Genomic DNA, 19,932 nt, shown 5'->3' on the forward strand with positions numbered 1-19,932 from the left:
CGCTACAACCATACCGACTTTTGTGTCAAAGTGACAGTCAGCAATGTCAGATTCCACATTGGTCATTAATTTTGGAATCAGCACCCCCTAAAACCTATTTTACGACACCCATGATGCCTTTTGTGTCAAAGTGACAGTCAGCAATGTCAGATTCCACATTGTTCATTAATTTTGGAATCAGCACCCTCTAAAACCCATTTTACGACACCCGTGACGACTTTTGTGTCAAAGTGACAGTCAGCAATGTCAGATTCCAAATTGGTTATTAATTTTGGAATCAGCACCCCCTAAAACCTATTTTACGACACCCATGACGACTTTTGTGTCAAAGTGACAGTCAGCAATGTCAGATTCCACATTGTTCATTAATTTTGGAATCAGCACTCCCTAAAACCTATTTTACGACACCCATGACGACTTTTGTGTCAAAGTGACAGTCAGCAATGTCAGATTCCACATTGGTCATTAATTTTGTAATCAGCACCCCTAAAACCTATTTTACGACACCCATGACGACTTTTGTGTCAAAGTGACAGTCAGCAATGTCAGATTCCACATTGTTCATTAATTTTGGAATCAGCACTCCCTAAAACCTATTTTACGACACCCATGACGACTTTTGTGTCAAAGTGACAGTCAGCAATGTCAGATTCCACATTGGTCATTCATTTTGGAATCAGCACCCCCTAAAACCTATTTTACGATACCCATGACGACTTTTGTGTCAAAGTGACAGTCAGCAATGTCAGATTCCAAATTGGTCATTAATTTTGGAATCAGCACCCCCTACAACCTATTTTACGACACCCATGACGACTTTTGTGTCAAAGTGACAGTCAGCAATGTCAGATTCCACATTGTTCATTAATTTTGGAATCAGAACTCTCTAAAACCTATTTTACGACACCCATGACGACTTTTGTGTCAAAGTGACAGTCAGCAATGTCAGATTCCACATTGGTCATTCATTTTGGAATCAGCACCCCCTAAAACCTATTTTACGACACCCATGACGACTTTTGTGTCAAAGTGACAGTCAGCAATGTCAGATTCCAAATTGGTCATTAATTTTGGAATCAGCACCCCCTAAAACCTATTTTACGACACCCATGATGACTTTTGTGTCAAAGTGACAGTCAGCAATCTGAGGTACTACATATTTGTAATCTGAAAGTAATCAAGTCAATAATTTCAGTTATTTTAAATCGACTATGATTCCGAATTATTGGTAATAGTAATTATTGTATAGATGATTAGTGATTCCTTTATATGTAATGGTAATTTACCGTTTCACTTGATTACATTACAAGTAATCTGACACCCAGCACCCATGGATTACAAAGTAAAATCAAGTAATCGTGTAATCCGGAATCGATTACGATTTTCCCATCTCTGCGGCGCTGCTGCAAGTTTTGAGACAGAAGTATATGCTAGAAAGAGATGCAGATATTTGCCACTCACTCTTACCTATAGTTGCGTCTCAAAACTTGCAGCAATAACTTGCTTAACGAGAACAACACACGGGCGCGCCATCTGTCCCAGCTGTGGTGCTTTACTCAGGCCACACGCTATAACCATACCGAGCGCATCGATCAGCCGCTTAGTTCCAACGCGCGCCAATAGATGGCGCAAAAACTATATTGCGAAACGGGACAATGACGTCATCTTTTTCGTGCATGCTGCCCGTAGTAACGAGTTATTAGACGTTATCACGTCAAAAAACTCAATATACTGATAATTTCAGTTCAATCGATAGTCGATAAAATTTAACGTTCCAACTCGATTGACGTTTGATTTTTGCCATGAGCAATTCCGCCCTCTGCTGATCATTAACAATATAACAATCGGATTCATCGTTCATAGTATGAAAGACTCGACTCGACGCGGCTCATTTCTACACCCATGACTCCGTTGAGGCAGTTGACAGATGTCAATGTCACGTCATTTATGTGATAATGAGACGTAGATAAAGTTGTTTGAAAGTAACTTTATTTATGTAAATGTTAGTTTAAGATTAGTACTGTCGCAAGACAGTCGCTAACATGTTGAAATCTGTGATAATACTCGTCAGAACAGTCGGTACTAAATCAAATTTAACTCAAACTCGTTTTGCATCTCAAGCCCTTCCTCAGTTATCAGCGGTAAGTTCGTACAATAACATATTTGACAGCTTTGTCTTTGCATGCAAAATAGAACCATACGGTACTCATTATAAGATTGCTTTTTTCCCCTTAATGTTTACAGTGAAACTTGTTTTTAACCCCCGACGCAAAAACGACGGGGTGTTATAAGTTTGACGTGTCTGTCTGTCTGTCTGTCTGTCTGTCTGTCTGTGTGTGTGTCTGTCTGTGGCATCGTAGCTCCCGAACGGATGAACCGATTTCGATTTAGTTTTTTTTATTTGAAAGCTGTGTTAGTCGGGAGTGTTCTTAGCCATGTTTCATGAAAATCGGTCCACTAGGTCGCGGTCGGGGGTTTTTCAAAATTTTAATTTTGTGGTTAGGTTATTACTAAATAGGCATAATACATACCTATTATACCACATAAGATAACTTATTACCTACTGTGGCATAAGTGATTTATGCAGTATTGTAACACAGTCAACTTATGTGTAAATGTTTTATAAACAAATTTAAATAAACACATTACTCCTTGTTAACAGACAAAGTACAACATCAAAAGGAAAGAATTTGGAGTGGTGCAGTCAGAAGATGTTAATTATTTTAAATCTATTTTGAGCGAAGAACAGGTACTTACAGATGAGAGTGACATACTGCCATTCAATATTGACTGGATTAAGAACTGTAGAGGTAACTAATCTAATGTTTCTTTAAACTATCATTTTAATCCTTCTAGATACCTTTAGCATGTTTACGTTGGCATTGGATCTATTCAACTTGAGTTGTGTAATGTTGTCTTCTGTAGCAAACTGCCTTGTGATAAACCTTTTAATGAGCCACTTAACACAAGATTTTATTCTACACACTTCTTACAGATAACAGTCATAATATTTATAGTATTTGCAATTCAAACTTGACATTGTATAAAATTCACTCAAAAGTATAGAAATAACTAGTGTGTATTTACACACTATTACATTATAACATTTTATTTTTGTGTAGGGTAAATACACACTAGTGTATTATTTCTATACTTTTAGAGTGAATTACCTGCTGAGGCAATAAAGTAGGTTCTTTCTTAAATTAAATACTGTATTGTCACTTAATCTGGTGGGATAGCCTGAGATGCTAATCATAAAAATACACCACTGGTAATAAGTGTAACTTACAAACCTACTGCTCCTAAGTTTATTAATGTATAATGTTTTCAGGTCAATCCAAGGTAGTTTTAAAGCCAAAGTCAACACAGCAAGTATCTCAGATATTGGCTTACTGCAATGATCGGAGACTGGCGGTGTGCCCCCAGGGTGGCAACACAGGGCTAGTCGGTGGCTCAGTACCGGTGTTTGATGAGATTGTTGTTCATTTTGGTTTGATGAACAAAATTATGAGCTTGGATGAGACATCAGGTAAGTCACTGCCCAGTGCCCATTACAAAGTGCCCTTATTCCTAAAAAAAAAATATCTGTCTTCTGTGGGGGGGTTCTAAAAACATTTTTTATCTGTCTTCTGTGGGTGGGTTTTTACAACATTAATGTAAAATAGGATAACACAGAATATATTTAAGTATATAGGTAACACATTTAAAAAAATACCAGTGTACACTCATTGACAATAATAATTCCCAAAAGGTTACACGCGCTCTGCACGTTGGCCCATGCAGACTACAAAGAGATGTATACACTTTTTCACCTTATTGCATTGTAATAAGGTGGAAAAATGTATACATCTCTTTGTAGTCGATTGTACATTGGACATCTCATATAACCCAGCAACCTTCAAAAATCAAGAGTGAACAGGCATCTTCTAAGCAAGCTCACTCCATCATAGGCCACGTCTTTGCCTTTGGCTAGTCTGTGGCCAAGAGTAAGCCCATCTATATAAAAAAAAATACCAATGTACATTTAATGTACATTTCAATTTCTAGTTTTCTCACTAAAAAATAAGCGCGTTACAAAACACGGAGAAACTAAAAAGCCAAAAATAATAAACCTTTCAATTCAGATTTCTTATCGTATTGCAATAAGCTAAACATCCAAATTATAAACAAATCAATTATTTTTGTAGTCGGTACCAGACCTGTTCGTCGCCTTGCTATTGCCTGTTTGCCCCACCCAACCATACACAGGCTGGTACCGACTCCAAAAATAATTGATTTGTTTATAATTTGGATGTTTAGCTTATTGCAATACGATAAGAAATCTGAATTGAAAGGTTTATTATTTTTGGCTTTTTAGTTTCTCCGTGTTTTGTAACGCGCTTATTTTTGAAGGCGGTTTTATTTTTTGTTAAAAAGTTTATTTATTTGTTGATTTTTAGTGGTTCCTAGTGATATTATATGTATCAGTCCGAATACATGTACAGTAGTGAAAGAATTATCCTTTAACTCCTAACCATTGAGGAGTTGACCTTCCATCATCAGCTCAGTTGATTTTTAGTGGTTCCTAGTGATATTATATGTATCAGTCCGAATACATGTACAGTAGTGAAAGAATTATCCTTAAACTCCTAACCATTGAGGAGTTGACCTTCCATCATCAGCTCAGTTGATTTTTAGTGGTTCCTAGTGTTATTATATGTATCAGTCCGAATACATGTACAGTAGTGAAAGAATTATCCTTTAACTCCTAACCATTGAGGAGTTGACCTTCCATCATCAGCTCAGTTGATTTTTAGTGGTTCCTAGTGATATTATATGTATCAGTCCGAATACATATACAGTAGTGAAAGAATTATCCTTAAACTCCTAACCATTGAGGAGTTGACCTTCCATCATCAGCTCAGCCACATAAAATTATTACCATCAGACGTAAATACTGGTGTACCTTTGAAAAATAGACTAAAAACATTACATGTGCCTATAACATTTGAAGAGTTCCCTCGATTTCTCCAGGATTCCATCATCAGACCCTGACTTGGTGCCAATGGGACCATCTCGGGGTTATACCGGTTCGATCAAAAAAAAAATTTTGAAAATCGGTCCACGATTCTCGGAGATATCGAGTAACATACATACAAAAAAATAATAAAAAAAAAAAACATTCAGTCGAATTGAGAACCTCCTCCTTTTTTGAAGTCGGTTAAAAAGCTAATGTAAATTCAGTACATAAGTTTAAAAAAAAATATTGAAAACAGGTGTCAGTTACATTTTGGCCACTTAGGTATGTACAGTCAACCAATTGGAACCCTAGGCCACTGTAGAACTATGTCATAGTGACGTTATAAATCAGATTGAAATCTCTTACTGCTTGTCATTTTGACATGGTTGTAGAGTGGCCTAGGGTTCCAATTGGTTGACTGTACCATTGTTTTATTTATTTATTTAGGTACCCTTGCCATAATATACTCATTATTCATTTGTTTTAGGTGCCCTAGTTTGCGAGGCAGGTTGCATACTAGAAACTTTAGACAACTATGTCCGAGAACACAACTTGATCATGCCGCTAGACCTTGGGGCGAAGGGTTCGTGCCAAATCGGAGGCAATGTGAGCACTAACGCTGGAGGCCTGAGGTTGCTACGCTACGGCAACCTGCATGGCTCAATCATGGGGATTGAAGCGGTGAGTAGAAAATATATAGTACTTGATTCACTTGGACACTTACTGGCTTTTGAGCGGAATACCTTTTTCAAACAAAATTTGCAGTGATCTCAAGTATATGGGAATAACCTGTACACTCGCCATCGCCATATGTATCGGAGCGCTAAAGCTGCTCACAAATATTTTCATATGACTCTATTGTCAAGCTGTTAGGGTGTGTTCAGATAATTTTGAACGCCCTTGCCGCTTCGATATGGCGACTGTACATTGATTTAGTTTATTTGAATCTTAGTTTCATCTATTTGAGTTAAAGATGTGTTTGATGTGTGTGATGATTAAACTGTCGTTTCGTCATTATTCGAGCCCGTTTGATCGTCCGAGCGTAGCACGAGAGCCGGTAGTGGTCGTCGTTCAAATGTGCTACTTTATGGCCTTGTTGTATAATCTAAGTACTATATGAAATGAAATGGTTTATTTTGAGTAATTAATGACTCATACAACTTGTTAGTAGACTTACGTTTATAATTATATATTCACTGCTGGAAACATGCATTTCACAGCAGTGTCTCATATCCGGCAGTTCAATCTATCCGCTACCATACACAGGATAGGCTTGGGGCTGGCCCCCACCCGGCGCACAAGGCCCGTATACGAATGGCACAAACGCTCACGAAACGAAACGTTCGTAGATATCTATCTCTATCGCTCTTGTGTATTGGCGCTACAGAACCAGACTACCTTTAGCGGCGTTTCGTTTTCGTTTCGCGTCGCAGAAATGCCATTCGGCTACGGCATCAGGGATGTACAATTGTACACCGTTTGCACATAGTCGCCATAAAAACAGTCCACTATAATAATAACACATACTATACTAATGAGTCTAATGACAGTATTGAACTATAGTAATGTTATTGATATATAATTTTAGGTAAAAGCCGACGGTACTATCCTCGACTTGCTCCGAACTCTCAAGAAGGACAACACAGGCTATCACCTCAAACATCTCTTTATAGGTTCAGAAGGAACATTAGGATTGGTCACAAAGGTCGCCGTGCATTGTCCTGTGCTACCTAAAGCTCAAACACTCGGTTTCTTTGGTAAATATACTTTTATTAAGAATACTTGCCTCAATTGGACTATAGCTACAGGCCTACAGTAGTACCTAGTACCTACACTTTTACTCTTCACTTATTCAAAGTACAGACTCTTAAGGGTCAAAAATGCCTTTTTAATTGCTATCTCCTCAAATAATTTAGGCAGCCAGTTTTGTTGTGATCAGTAGATGAAGGGAACTATTGTATTTCGCATTGGTTAAAAATAACTCGAATGGTGTTAATTCTGGTAGTAATAGTAAGTACTTATCCCGGTCGACTTGGTCACATTTTTATATACTTATACATGTGACTTGCATGTTCAGGGTTAACCAACTTCGGAGGTAAACGGGGTTATAAACTGTAAGTATTGTCCCGGATCTGTAAGTTCACATTTTTGACACATTTGTTTTGAAGTATGTTGCGATGTGGCTAAGACGAATCGTTTGCCAAATCTAACGATTAATTTCGAATTGGTTGAATCGATTAGGCCCTATGTGCAAGGAGGCGCTTAAACAAATATACGATTTCTATCAACTTACTGAAATGTCATTTGAATCGAAATGACAGACTGTGCCACAGCACTAGTTTAAAAATAAAAATGAATGATAAATGACATAATAAGTAAATCCTGCAAGATAAATTAGTATCGTAAAATACTCACTAACGAAGATCCGCAAAAATGTAACATGTGTTAGATTATGTTTAAAGTAAGCGAAATATTGTTTTTAAGTACTTGATTTTTTAAAATGTTATTACAGGATTTTATTTAAAATGTCATTAGGTTGCGCGAGTTTACGTATTGTGGACGCTGTCATGTGTCAAAAAGAGGTTCTTACAGCTCTGGGACAATAAGTGTAAGGCCTGAGTGCACGGTCATACAAGTGTCCTGAGTCGACGCATCATAAGTGGATCATAGAAGTAGGATGACAGTAGGCCCCGCTGTGGGGTGAACCCACCGAACCGAACGCTTCGAGCGGCCAATCGGGCCTTCTTAAATAAGCCGAATGTTGTTTATGTTCCAGGTGTAAAGGACTTTGACAGCGTGTTAAGTCTGTTCCGCAGCGCTAAGGCGTCTCTTGGAGAGATCCTCTCAGCCTTCGAAATGGCAGATAACTTCTCCATCCAACGCACGAGCAAGAACCTCAACTTGCCGTGAGTGAGCCCAACTTCTATGATAAGATTCGGACAAGTAATTGAGAGAGAGATAAGAGTTTAAGTATCTAACATGCTTATCATTATCATATTTGTTATTTTAATACACCTATATGTATCTAGGTATCTACTGTTTTTTTATGTACAACATTTACAAAACATAGTTTTTTTTAATATACGTCTAGGTCAAATGGTATTGCAGTACGATTCAAAAGCAATGTTGATGGGCATATTCTTATACATTATTTATCTGGTGCTTTAAGTACTTCGTGCATGGTATAAAATATTTTTCTCCTCACTAGCTCGGAAACACGTGTTTTGTCCTTTAATACCAGCGGGTAAAAACGCATTTTATCCACTAGTGGGTAAAGTAATTTGACCTTGAACCAAGTCAAATTAACTGCTTTAAAATTGATAAAAGTAGGTGAATCTAGTAATAAAGATGATTTACCACCTGTGGAACTACTGGAAGCAGTGATAAACGCATTTTTTGCGTTGTAGTTTCCTCGCTATAGTGAGGGGAAAAGTTTTGTGTTACACTCGGATGCAAATGTATTTTACTTCTCGTGTGTTAAAAAACTCGCAAGTTCAGGATTCTATTATCGAACTCTATTCAACTATAGAATCCTTTCACTTGCTCGTTTTACAATTCCACACTCGGTGTTAAAATACAACTTTGCTCCCTTGTATAACAAATAACTATTGTTTTAAGGACAGGCGGGGACAGAGATGGTGGTCGGATGCAAAAAACTTTCCTTTTCTGTGACGTGTCAATTTACAAATATACTTGTATTTAAAGTCATATATTTTATAATATCCTTTATTTTTTGCTAGTAACCCGATATCTGACTTCCCGTTCTACGTTCTGGTGGAGACGCACGGTAGCGATGAAACTCATGACGCTGAGAAGCTTAACAGATTCCTTGACCGAGAGATGAGTAGTGGCCTCATCTTGGATGGCACTGTCACTTCGGAACCTGCCAAGATGCAGGTAAATCAGATTTATTATTTAATCGTATGGCGAATGGCGATATACATATATAAATAGGAAAAATATACAAGGCAACATCCATGTTTTGCAACCACTGTAACACTGTACAGCATTGGGCGTCAAGTCCAGTAGCTAGATCATCCGGGCTACCAGAGTATGCGCGATGTGGGCATCGCAGTATGAGATAAATCAGATAAGGAATGATGTCGGCAGCTGATGGTAAAATCCGGCAGATCGGGAAATTCCTAGGCATATGTGTGTATAGTGAAACTTTAAAATAAACACCTTTTGACTCCCTGAGTTGAGCAGGGGGCGCCTATTTCTGAGCAGTTTATCCCTTTGGCATCTGCAGAGATCTAACCCAGTGATATTGACACTTGACACTGATTTTTTTGCCTATTTCTGGGTAAATCAAATTAGGAGTGTTGATACAAAACTTTTAGAACACTATTATAGTTCTACAATATGTTCCTTAGTATAAGTGTTAGTCTTACTTGGCTTTCCTTGCCATTAAGTCGTAAATATTTTAAATATGATTGCCAGTATTGCCACGTGTTTGTGATATATAGCGTGTGGAGTCCATACGGGCGAATAACGTATCCAGTTATAGTATCTGATCAGTTGATCACACGAATTGTTAAAAAGTGTTATATAACCAATTAATATGACCAAGCGGCAATATAGCGTGTCCAACTTAATGTCAAATGGTAGGTAGGTACCTACGCTAATTGATGTGGATGACTGGACGTAATACATTGCGTTCCGAATTATGTATGAAAAAAGATCTCATCTATAAAACAATGTAGGCTCCTTAGGTCCGATACTAATCGTTATTAAAATATTCGCCCGTATGGAATACAAACGCTGTATGGGTATATGAGGAGTGTCTTTTCAAAGGGACTTATTTCTATAAGTCAACAAGGTTTATTTCTCTAGGAAGACATAGATAAAAAACCTCTGTTGACTTATAGATATAAGTCCTTTTGAAAAGACACTCCTCATATGTTCTATTTCTCATTTGTTTTCACTTGTTCCATAGACAATCTGGAACCTTCGAGAAAACATCGCCGCCGCAGGTCTCAAAGAAGGCTACGTGTATAAATACGACGTGTCCATCCCTGTCGCTAACTACTACGATCTGGTGCCCAAACTGCGCGAGCGGCTGAAGGAAGTCACGGACAAGGTCTACGGATATGGTCACATCGGTGCGTATGCACATAACTTCGCTATCGTTTGTGCTCAGGCCAATAAATTGCCATGCTAATTAATTAAATATGGTGATGTTGTTGCTTGTCCTTTTTTTGACGGGGGAGTGCCAATTGGGTATAGACAACCAATTGGAACCCCAGTGGCCGCTAGAACTATGTCATAGTGACGTTATAAATCAGATTGTAAGAAATCTCTTACTGCTTGTCATTTTGACATGGTTGTAGAGTGGCCTAGGGTTCCAATTGGTTGACTGACGTCCGACTCCCATGGACTACACCGCCTGTATCCAGTTTATTTTGAAATGATGCGAGTTGACATTTTATAAAACGGTACAGTGAGCTGCAAAAATTCATGGCGAATTTACCAATGAATTCATTCGTAATTTCTCCATTCAATTTCGGCACTCACTATACCTAAATCTGCACAATACCTTAGGCAAATATTCCCTTATACCAGCCAATTTTTGGGAAATTCTCGTTTGCATGGGACGATGGAAAACTATTTCATGGAATGCTTCAATACATGATGATAATGATGATATACTGTAGTTGTATAGTCTGCAACACTTTTATAATTATAATTAAATGTTTTTAGGTGACGGCAACATACATATTAACGTGACGGTGCCAGAGTATAGCAAGCAGGCCACGGCTTTACTGGAACCCTACATCTTTGAGGAGGTTTCTAAACTGAAGGTTAGACTTTTACCTGTCTGTGTCTTTAGGTATTTAAATCAATGTAAGTAAAATCTACCCTCAAAAGGCTTATGCAAGGGTAAATGAAAACATTACACGACCAATTAAGAAGGTTAAATACAGGTCGCTCAGTGACAGATCCACTTGCTTTTTTATTTGATTGGTTAACCAACAAAATGTACTAGATAGCGGAAAATTTACAAATTGTTTACGTTTTTTTAAGTGCCAAAAATACAAATTATAGTTCTGAAGAAGACTATAACAAAGGAGCAGAATTATATTTGGCGACGAGTATTGAATTATTTTAACATTGTTGACATAATATTGCTACCATGTGACAAATACCTACTGATTTTCTCATCACTTGAGAGGAATTGTTTTAGCACATTCAGTACCAGGCAAAAATGGCGGCACTAGGTACGTCAGAAACCGGTCGTAATTTATAAACGCCCTCTTATATGGCGAGAATCCGCCCTGCGGGTTCTCCGGCACCCGAGCAAAGTTTACTAGTGCCCACCAGTCGGGTTCTTGGTTGCGAAAGTAGGTATTAATAAATAGATGAGATTTGAATTCACGAACCCACAGTATAAAGTTTGTTTCACCGAAGCTTCACAATGATTTCAGGGTTCCATAAGCGCGGAGCACGGCGTCGGGTTCCGTAAGCCCCAGTTCGTGCACTACAGCAAGGACGCAGCCGCTTTGGACCTCATGAAGGACCTCAAACGCCTCATGGACCCCAATGGCATCCTTAACCCGTACAAAGTCTTGCCGGACCCTTAAACTGAGAATGATGTAATAATTATAGTGCCAAATAAAATTGTAGAAAATATATAACTTTCTACGCAACTCTCATATTTTTGTAAAATGCTCATCAAAATTATTGTTATACTTGTTACATTGTTTTATAAGGATTACATATTAATATGAATATATTTTTGTAATAATTTAATGTGTTTTTTATTAAACATCAAATAAACTTATTTAAAAAAAAATTAAGCGGGTTACTCACGTATTGAGTCGATATAACGCTCGACATGTTTCGCTCCATTTCCGAGAAGCTTTTTCAAGAGCGCTCTCGACGTCTAGAGGCGCGGTCGCTACTCTTGAAAAAGCTCCTCGGAAATGGAGCAAAACATTTTTTTAAATATGTCTGAATCTCACGGGAATTTTATAGTTAAAATCAAATCATTTTCACAAAGAACGTACAAAAATAAAATTTACAAACCATACTTATATTTAAAATGCCCTTAACTGTTGAGTTGATAGATTGTACAGGATCGAGACAACTGGCATGTGCCTCGTGTCCGAGGCCATTAAAGTAAGGGTACATATAAATAATAAATATATGTAGGTAAATAAATTGGTACAACATACGGTCTAAATATTACTGGCGGTATATACAATTATACAATGTGAAACTGAAAGACCAGCAAACACTCGTCATGTAGCCGCGTCTACATAGCACGGTGCGAGTACATTGCCTTATAAACTCATCACGTAGGTAGGTGACTAGCTATTAAAATGAAAAGATTCCCTATTCTGGTACACAGAATTCGCCACGCCTCCACATAGGCTCGTTGTCGGTCAGGCCTAGACTGCTCCGATTGCTTGGCGATTGCAGGCAAACTATCAGTTAAAAGTAGCTGCAACGGAATAAGTGTGTTTTCTTCTTAAAGTCATTATCACAGTCAAGTCACGATAGTCTTAAGCACCTTATATGCTATTGGCACTTCAGCCCTTTATAGTTGATGGATTTTGGCTTACTGGCAATATTTGTAAGTAAGTAAGTGCCTAATACCTAAATATTCTTTATTGCACCATTTCACATGTAAAATTATACAGAATATTGAGTGAGAGTATAACTAGACTCTATGGTTCTTTCGAATAAGTTTGAATTTATTTTTTAAATACATATACTTACAGAACTCTGCGATATCCCACTTCTGACATCATATTTCATTAAGAAGACCGTTTGTGGAACTGGAAGATATATGTTTATTTCAATAGTCCCTTGTAGAATGTGATTGACCTTTATGTCAATTTACGATTTTACAAAATTGCTAAAAACTGAATCGACAAAGCATGGGTTCATCATAGAATCTGGTTATGTATAACATTTTATAGGAATTGCCACCTGTAGAGGAGAACGTCCGGACAAATAAAAAGCAAATCGAGTTAAAACGTAGACCTCCGCTGTTGCTGTAATCAATTTAAAGACTAGTGGGCTAAGAGGACTTGAAATCGCCAGTGTTCTGTAGCCACTGACAATACGGGAGGCGGGTAGCGACACTGACACGTCGAATGGGCCTGATTTGCATCCCTATTGACCCTATTCAAATGAGAGCATTCTAACGACAGCCCTTGTGTTTAAACCATTTGGGATATTTTATCGATCTACGATTACCAAATACCGAAATACTTACAGCTTGGCTAAAATGAGTAGACATTATTATTTGACGACCGGTCTGGCGCAGTCGGTAGTGACCCTGCCTGCTGCGCCGCGGTCCCGGGTTCGAATCCCGGTAAGGGCATTTATTAGTGTGATGAAGCACAGATATTTGTTCCTGAGTCATGGATGTTTTCTATGTATATAAGTATTTATATATTATATATATCGTTGTCTGAGTATCCACAGCAAAAGCCTTCTTGAGCTTACCGTGGGCCTCAGTCAATCTGTGTAAGAATGTCCTATAATATTTATTTTTATTTATTTATTTATTACGTGGCAACATCGTAGTGTCGTTTCGTTTTGTGCCAAGTATTTTTCACTCAATTTCGATGGAAACATTGGAAAATATAATTATAATGAACAAAATCACGCGTTTAATATCTGGTATCTGGAGCGTAAAATCGGATCAATAATATCCAAGACGAGCAAGTGTGTTGAAATAGTTATTTGTTATACAAGGGGGCAAAGTTGTATTTTAACGCCGAGTGCGGAATTGAAAAACGAGCAAGTAAAGGATTCTATCCACGAGCGAAGCGAGTACGAGCCTGAACTTGCGAGTTTTTTAACACACGAGAAGTAAAATACATTTGCACTGTAACACAAAACTTTCCCCTCACTATAGCGAGGAAACTACAACACAAAAAATGCGTTTATCACTGCTTCCAGTAGTTCCACAGGTGGTAAATCATCTTTATTACTAGATTCACCTACTTTTATCAACTTTAAAGCAGTCCATTTGACTTTATTCAAGGTCAAATTACTTTACCCACTAGTGGATAAAATGCGTTTTTACCCGCTGGTATTAAAGGACAAAACACGTGTCTCCAAGCTAGTGAGGGAAAAAAAAATACTTTACGCAGACGAAGTACATGTAGTGTAGGGACGCCTGGGCGGATACAGGCGGGCTGTCGATCATTGATGCGTTCATTCAGCCCAATTCCCTGGAGTTGGAGCTGCAGGTTACTGTCCCGGCTGCCCTCCCACACTTCTCTCCTCAAATCTTCTTGTTTTCCTGCGGAACAGAAGGGCATCTTTAAGTTCGACATCCTTGAGTTCATCTTCTCTCAAACTGTAACTATATTATTATAACCGCAGACGAAGTAGGTATAATTATTACTACCACCCGTTTATTTATCACCCGTTGACCACGAATGCTGTAAAGTGTTCGAAACGTCGGGATGAATTGTAAATTCATTATACGCGATTTAATCCGTTTCCATAATTTTATTTCATGAGTAACTATCGCGGTAACCGAAGACAATATTATTAAATACTGCTAGCGTGATGACAGCCAATTAGGCCATGTCCTCGTTGGCCACATACCCAAACCGGAAGTGAACCCGAAGTCCGGTGTCTATCGAGTCGTGATTTAGTTCAAATTAACGCGGCGTCGGCCATTGTCTATGCTGTAGTCAACAGCTCCTTTGTGTGTCGAACTGGGCCTACATTCTGGAGTTGATAATGCTGTTCATATCCAATTTTGTTTATCATCATCATAAACCAAAAATCTAGAGAGGCAATATAATTAGGTTGGCAAGGCAAATGTTAAAGGTTAGTTTTTTCGTCTCGCGTGTTTAAGTGTTCTATAAGATTTTGGATTTGGCACATTAACTTTTTTTAGAGCATAAGTACTTCTGAATCACCCCAAATCTGTACCAAATTCAAACAAAATCGGATCAATGGTTCAAATGTGAAGAGATAAAACTTCTGTTTCGCCCGATGGTTAACTGGTAGAGAATGCCTCAAGGCGTTAAGTTCGCCATTTGTACTCTTTTTTTTTTGTAAATTTGTGCAATAAAGTTTAAATAAATAAATAAATAATAGAACACGGACATACAGACATCTTCCCCTGCTCAATTTCTGTACCAAATCCAAACTAAATCATTTCAGCCGATTAAGCGTGAAGAAGCGAAAGACAGACCTACATTTTTAACTAACTAGTATGGCACTGTGATCCAAAGAGGATCTTGGCCTCCAAAACGAGAGCACGCCACTTATCCCGATCCTGCGCAGCTTCCTGCCAATTATCGGCTTGTAGCTGACACAGATCCGCCATCACGCTGTCTCCCCAGCGGTATCTGGGCCGACCCGCCGGGCGGCCACCAGTTGGTCTTCCCAGATACGCCCTCTTGGCAGCCCGATCCTCTCCCATTCTTAGTAGGTGGCCGAACCAGCGAAGTCTGTGGCATTTGGTTACGCCGATGATGTTCGCTTCGCCCACCAACTCCTCTATTTCGGTATTCCTCCTTATCCTCCACGTGCCGTCATCTCTCTTGACAGGTCCCAGGATTTTCCGGTATATCTTCCTTTCCGCTACAAGGAGCCGGCTTTCCTCTTTTTGTGTTAGTGTCCAGGCCTCACAGCCATACATTAGGATTGGTCGAATTACGGTGTTATATATTCCCAGCTTAGTATTTCTACTGAGAAGCCTGGACACCAACACTTTATGGAGGGCTGCACTGCACCGCAGCGCACTCTGGATGCGAGTTATAATTTCCTCCTCCCTGGTGTTTGTGTCAGTGATGGTGCATCCAAGATACCGGAATTTGTCAGTTCCATGGTAGACGGTACCCCCAACATGAAGACTTGCGCGCTTGACTCGCGTATTTTTGTAGCGCTTCATGTGAAGGTATTCAGTTTTGGACTGGTTAATCCTGAGACCTATCCGAGAGGCCTCTCGTTCGAGGACACTAGCTGCCAGCTCTACTTCCCCTCGACTTTTCCCTAATAAAGCAAGGTCGTCCGCGTACCCTATCACTTTGTGCCTGCCGCTCAACTCCAGCCCTATGTCCAGCGCTAACACTTTTCGGACAACATGTTCAAGGGCCAAGTCGAAGAGCACAGGTGATAAGGCATCTCCTTGCTTTAGACCGGTCATCACTTTAAATTCTTCTGTCAGCTCCCCACCTACCCTGACACGCATCCTACTCTCTTTTGTTGCTGTAGTTATCATGGCAACTAGTTTTTTTGGGATATTAAAATTGACGAGAATGGCATAAAGAGCATCCCTGTCTATACTGTCATAGGCCTTCGTGAAGTCCACAAACAACGAGTGAACGCTTTGTGCGTATTCCCACTTCTTCTCCATGATTTGCTTAAGCAGGAAAATCTGGTCCATCGTGCTACGGTTTCTGCGGAAACCACATTGGTAATCTCCAAGGATTTTTTCAGAATATGGTTCTAGCCTCTTAAGTAGCAGCCCATATAACCATAATCGGTCGCCGTTCCTACGCAAATCCTCCTATTTTGTGTACACACAGGTCTTCGGGTCTCAATGCTTAGTCGCAGTACGGTCGACGTTTAGTCGCGGCGACCCAAATGGGGACGATTGGTAACAGGCACAAATGGTCACAGAAGTGACAGAAGTGTGCACTACGCGTGCACACATTGTTACCGTTTGGCGACTACTTTCCCAAAATCATTCGTTCATTTCATTCTTTTCAAATGGCGACTGTCAGAGACGTCAAAGTAAAAAAGAAATAAAATCATTTGACATTAAAATGTAATGGCGTAAGAATTTGTTAAAGATAAATATTGTTTGCATTTGTAATATAATGTGGGCTAATTACCATGGCCAATTAAATTGCTCGATTGATTTCATAAAATAAGTCTAAATTTATCAACGCGCCATCAATTTACCTCAGTTTAACCAGTAATAATATTATTGACTACTCGGTGTTTGCGTGTTATGTATATTGATTGGTGAAGTTTTAGTGCTCCGGTGTATATACTATACTGAAATAATAAAAATAATGCCTAGAAAACCAATAAAGTTGTTAAAATATGGATTAAGACGGTAATATTCCATGCAAAAAACAGTCGCCAAACGGTCACCAAACGGTCGCAAAATGGTCGCAGCGTACACGCGTGACCGAAAGTAGTGAATATTTATTATATTTTCAAAATGGCTTCTTGTATTAATTTTTTCCAGGTATCCTCAAACTTTATAAACAATTAAATATGCCGTCGTACTCAGTTGCCCTCACTAAAGAAGATTTAAAAAAAATTGTAACGTGCGTACCGAGCTGCTGGGTTGTAAAGGATCGGGGATCATATTATTATGGTCTTCTATAGAGCAACTAGTATTTTGCGGCATTTCACAATTGACACTTGTTGAAGTAGTCTTCATTAATATTACTATCAACATTCATTTCAGCGATCTGTACTTCTTTTGTCAAGATTTTTGTATAGATAAGTGTCTACAAATTTGTAATGTTAAAGAGACATAAATAAAACGTAGTAGAGTAAATAATGTGTTTTTTTTGTAACCCAAACAAAATACTTGTAGATACGAGTGCGGAAAAGAGGAAAATCGATACGAGTAGCGATAAATTAATACACAAACGAAGGGAGTGTTTTAAATCGACACGAGTTGTGAATGTCCTTTTCGCACGTGTATCGTACGACGATTTTCAGTACCTAAATCTAAGCTAAGAGTTTCGACCAGACAAGAAATGAATCATTGCTTGATTTGCTCGCACTACTGCGTTAAAAAAAGCAGCATCTGTACTGAAAAAAACTATCATTGCGCAACAGAAATTCTATTAATATCACAGTAAATACTCTATTTCATTTGATTCCTACTTTTATTGTGTAAAGCAACACTACACTTCATTTTTATCAATAAGAATAAAAAATTATATATTTAATACATTAAGTAACTATAAAGTGCTTATCTATTTGTATTATCATTCTGCACTTTTCTTAACTTTCCCACATTTCTATAAAATGTCGAAGAGTGCTTAAATGGTCGTCGTCGTTTATTATTATTTAATTCGCTCATATTTAAATGATTCAAAGCAACCAGTCCACAACTTCACAAGACAGTTTGAGAAACCTTCGTATTTCAGATTGTCATTTGCGGATACAGTGGTTTAGGAGCAGTTCGGTAATCAGACCTACACATGTGTGTACAAATTCTGTCAATGTCACTGTCAGAAACCGTTCTGACAGTGACAATGACAGCCACAAATTCGTCCACATGCTGTTACCGTTATGTGTGCAAACGTCGACTAATAAAGTGTCGTTAAAAGTCATTCTGACAGTGACATTGACAGCCACAAATTCGTACACATTTTGTTACCGTAACGAGTGCACACGACGACTACATTTTCTTATTGTATCAATACGGTCGCATTGTTTGCACGACGTTACCACGCGTTATGTCACATTTGACAGTTAGTTACTGATTTAAAGATTTTGCGACTGAAATGGTTGTATGGGAGGTTGGACCAGACTTTGTACGCTGTAGTGAGTAATGCGACCCCTCTATAGTTTGAGCACTTCTTTTTCGAGCCTTTTTTATGGACTGGACAGATGACACCAATATTCCACTCCTGTGGTTGTTGTTCTAGTTCCCATATTTTCAGCAATAGCTCGTATATCTTAGAGTGGACTGTGCCACCACAATTCTTCCAAATTTCTGAGGATATCCCATCAATGCCAGGCGCTTTATTGTTTTTAAGCCGCATTATTGCTTGATAAACCTCATCAAAAGTTGGCTGGGGTACCTCACATTCATCAATGCTGTTGTTATGGGAGGGGGCTGGTGTATCTAGTGGGGGGCAGTTGAGCAGATGTGTGAAATACTCCTTCCACATACTCTTTATCTGGGCGTTACCGGTAACGAGATTTCCGCTGTCGTCTTCTAGAAATTGCGCGGCAGGTTGATAGCCTTTCTTGAAGTTACTGAGCTCTTTATAAAACATTCGGGATTGATTTTCTCTTAATAGCGTTTCCATCCCTCTTACCACGCTATTTAGGTGTTCTCTTTTAGCTCGTTTTATGACTCTTCTGGCTTCCAACTGTAGATGTTTATGCGTTGTCTCCCATCGTCTATCTTGATCGGCCAGGACCTTGTATTTCCTTCTTTCCTCTATGATCTTTTCGCAATCCTCGTTCCACCATTTATTCTTTCGCTTTCTTTTTCTGCCACCTATCACCTTGCGCGCCACGTCAGACACTGCAGTTTTTATATCTTCCCATGTTTTGTTAATATCTTCCTCTAACGTTAGCCCAGCAAAGCGGTTGTTGAGTTCTATTTGGAATTTGCTTTTAATTTCATTATCTCTTAACTTTTCTATGTTAAATTCAAAATTGCGTTTTTGTGTATTCGTTTTGTTGCTTTTAATTTTAACTTTAATTTTCACAGCTACCATAAAATGGTCACTATCACAATCTGCGCCTCTCAAAGTCCTGACCTACAGTCCAGACCTACATTTTTCGTATTTATAATTTTGGTACGTATTGTATAAAAATCAGTAAGACACAAAAAAAGAAGACACAGAAAGATAAGTGCAGAAAAATATTGGTTTGCATAACAATTTTAATTCCCCCTCAACCATGCGAGAATAGACCCGTGTTATCTGCCAGAGCAAAATCAATGGGCAGGCGGAACCATACGGCTTTGTTGGGCGTCTCGTAAACCACCAGAATAGCATCTTCGAAATTGTGCGGGAACTGGTCTATTGAAGCCATGGAGTGCTCATGGCGTTTGCCTGAACAGAGACGGTGATGCATGCAATAGGTACTTTCTTACGACCTACCGACGAAGTAAAATAACTTTTTTGAAATAAACACACAGTTTACTCAATTTCGACATTTTGGCAGTTTGAAGGTGGGGTTTTAAAGATGTGTGCACGCCCTGTAAATGACAAATAAAAGTACGGGGAAAGAAAAATACT

The 19,932-nt window shown here is 38.7% G+C and overlaps 1 protein-coding gene across 1 annotated transcript; it reads left to right on the forward strand.

Moving 5' to 3' along the window:
- Positions 1–1,917: 1,917 nt before the first annotated feature.
- On the forward strand, positions 1,918–11,745 carry LOC125226218 (D-2-hydroxyglutarate dehydrogenase, mitochondrial). The gene is made up of 10 exons (XM_048130135.1): positions 1,918–2,141; positions 2,663–2,810; positions 3,332–3,529; positions 5,487–5,680; positions 6,588–6,756; positions 7,776–7,905; positions 8,740–8,896; positions 9,936–10,101; positions 10,700–10,800; positions 11,425–11,745. The coding sequence occupies exons 1-10, from the start codon at positions 2,043–2,045 to the stop codon at positions 11,578–11,580; spliced, it is 1,518 nt and encodes a 505-aa protein (XP_047986092.1). The 5' UTR covers positions 1,918–2,042; the 3' UTR covers positions 11,581–11,745.
- Positions 11,746–19,932: the final 8,187 nt, after the last annotated feature.

The sequence above is a fragment of the Leguminivora glycinivorella genome, chromosome 5, assembly GCF_023078275.1.
Source record: "Leguminivora glycinivorella isolate SPB_JAAS2020 chromosome 5, LegGlyc_1.1, whole genome shotgun sequence".
NCBI classification, from domain to species: Eukaryota; Metazoa; Arthropoda; class Insecta; order Lepidoptera; family Tortricidae; genus Leguminivora; species Leguminivora glycinivorella.

Bases quoted from the DNA above. Each gene is read 5' to 3' on its own strand.
- LOC125226218 (XM_048130135.1), top strand. From the start codon at position 2,043: ATGTTGAAATCTGTGATAATACTCGTCAGAACAGTCGGTACTAAATCA. The intron at 7,906-8,739 runs GTGAGTGAGCCC...ATTTTTTGCTAG, and splicing joins AGCAAGAACCTCAACTTGCC to TAACCCGATATCTGACTTCC. The intron at 10,102-10,699 runs GTGCGTATGCAC...AAATGTTTTTAG, and splicing joins CTACGGATATGGTCACATCG to GTGACGGCAACATACATATT.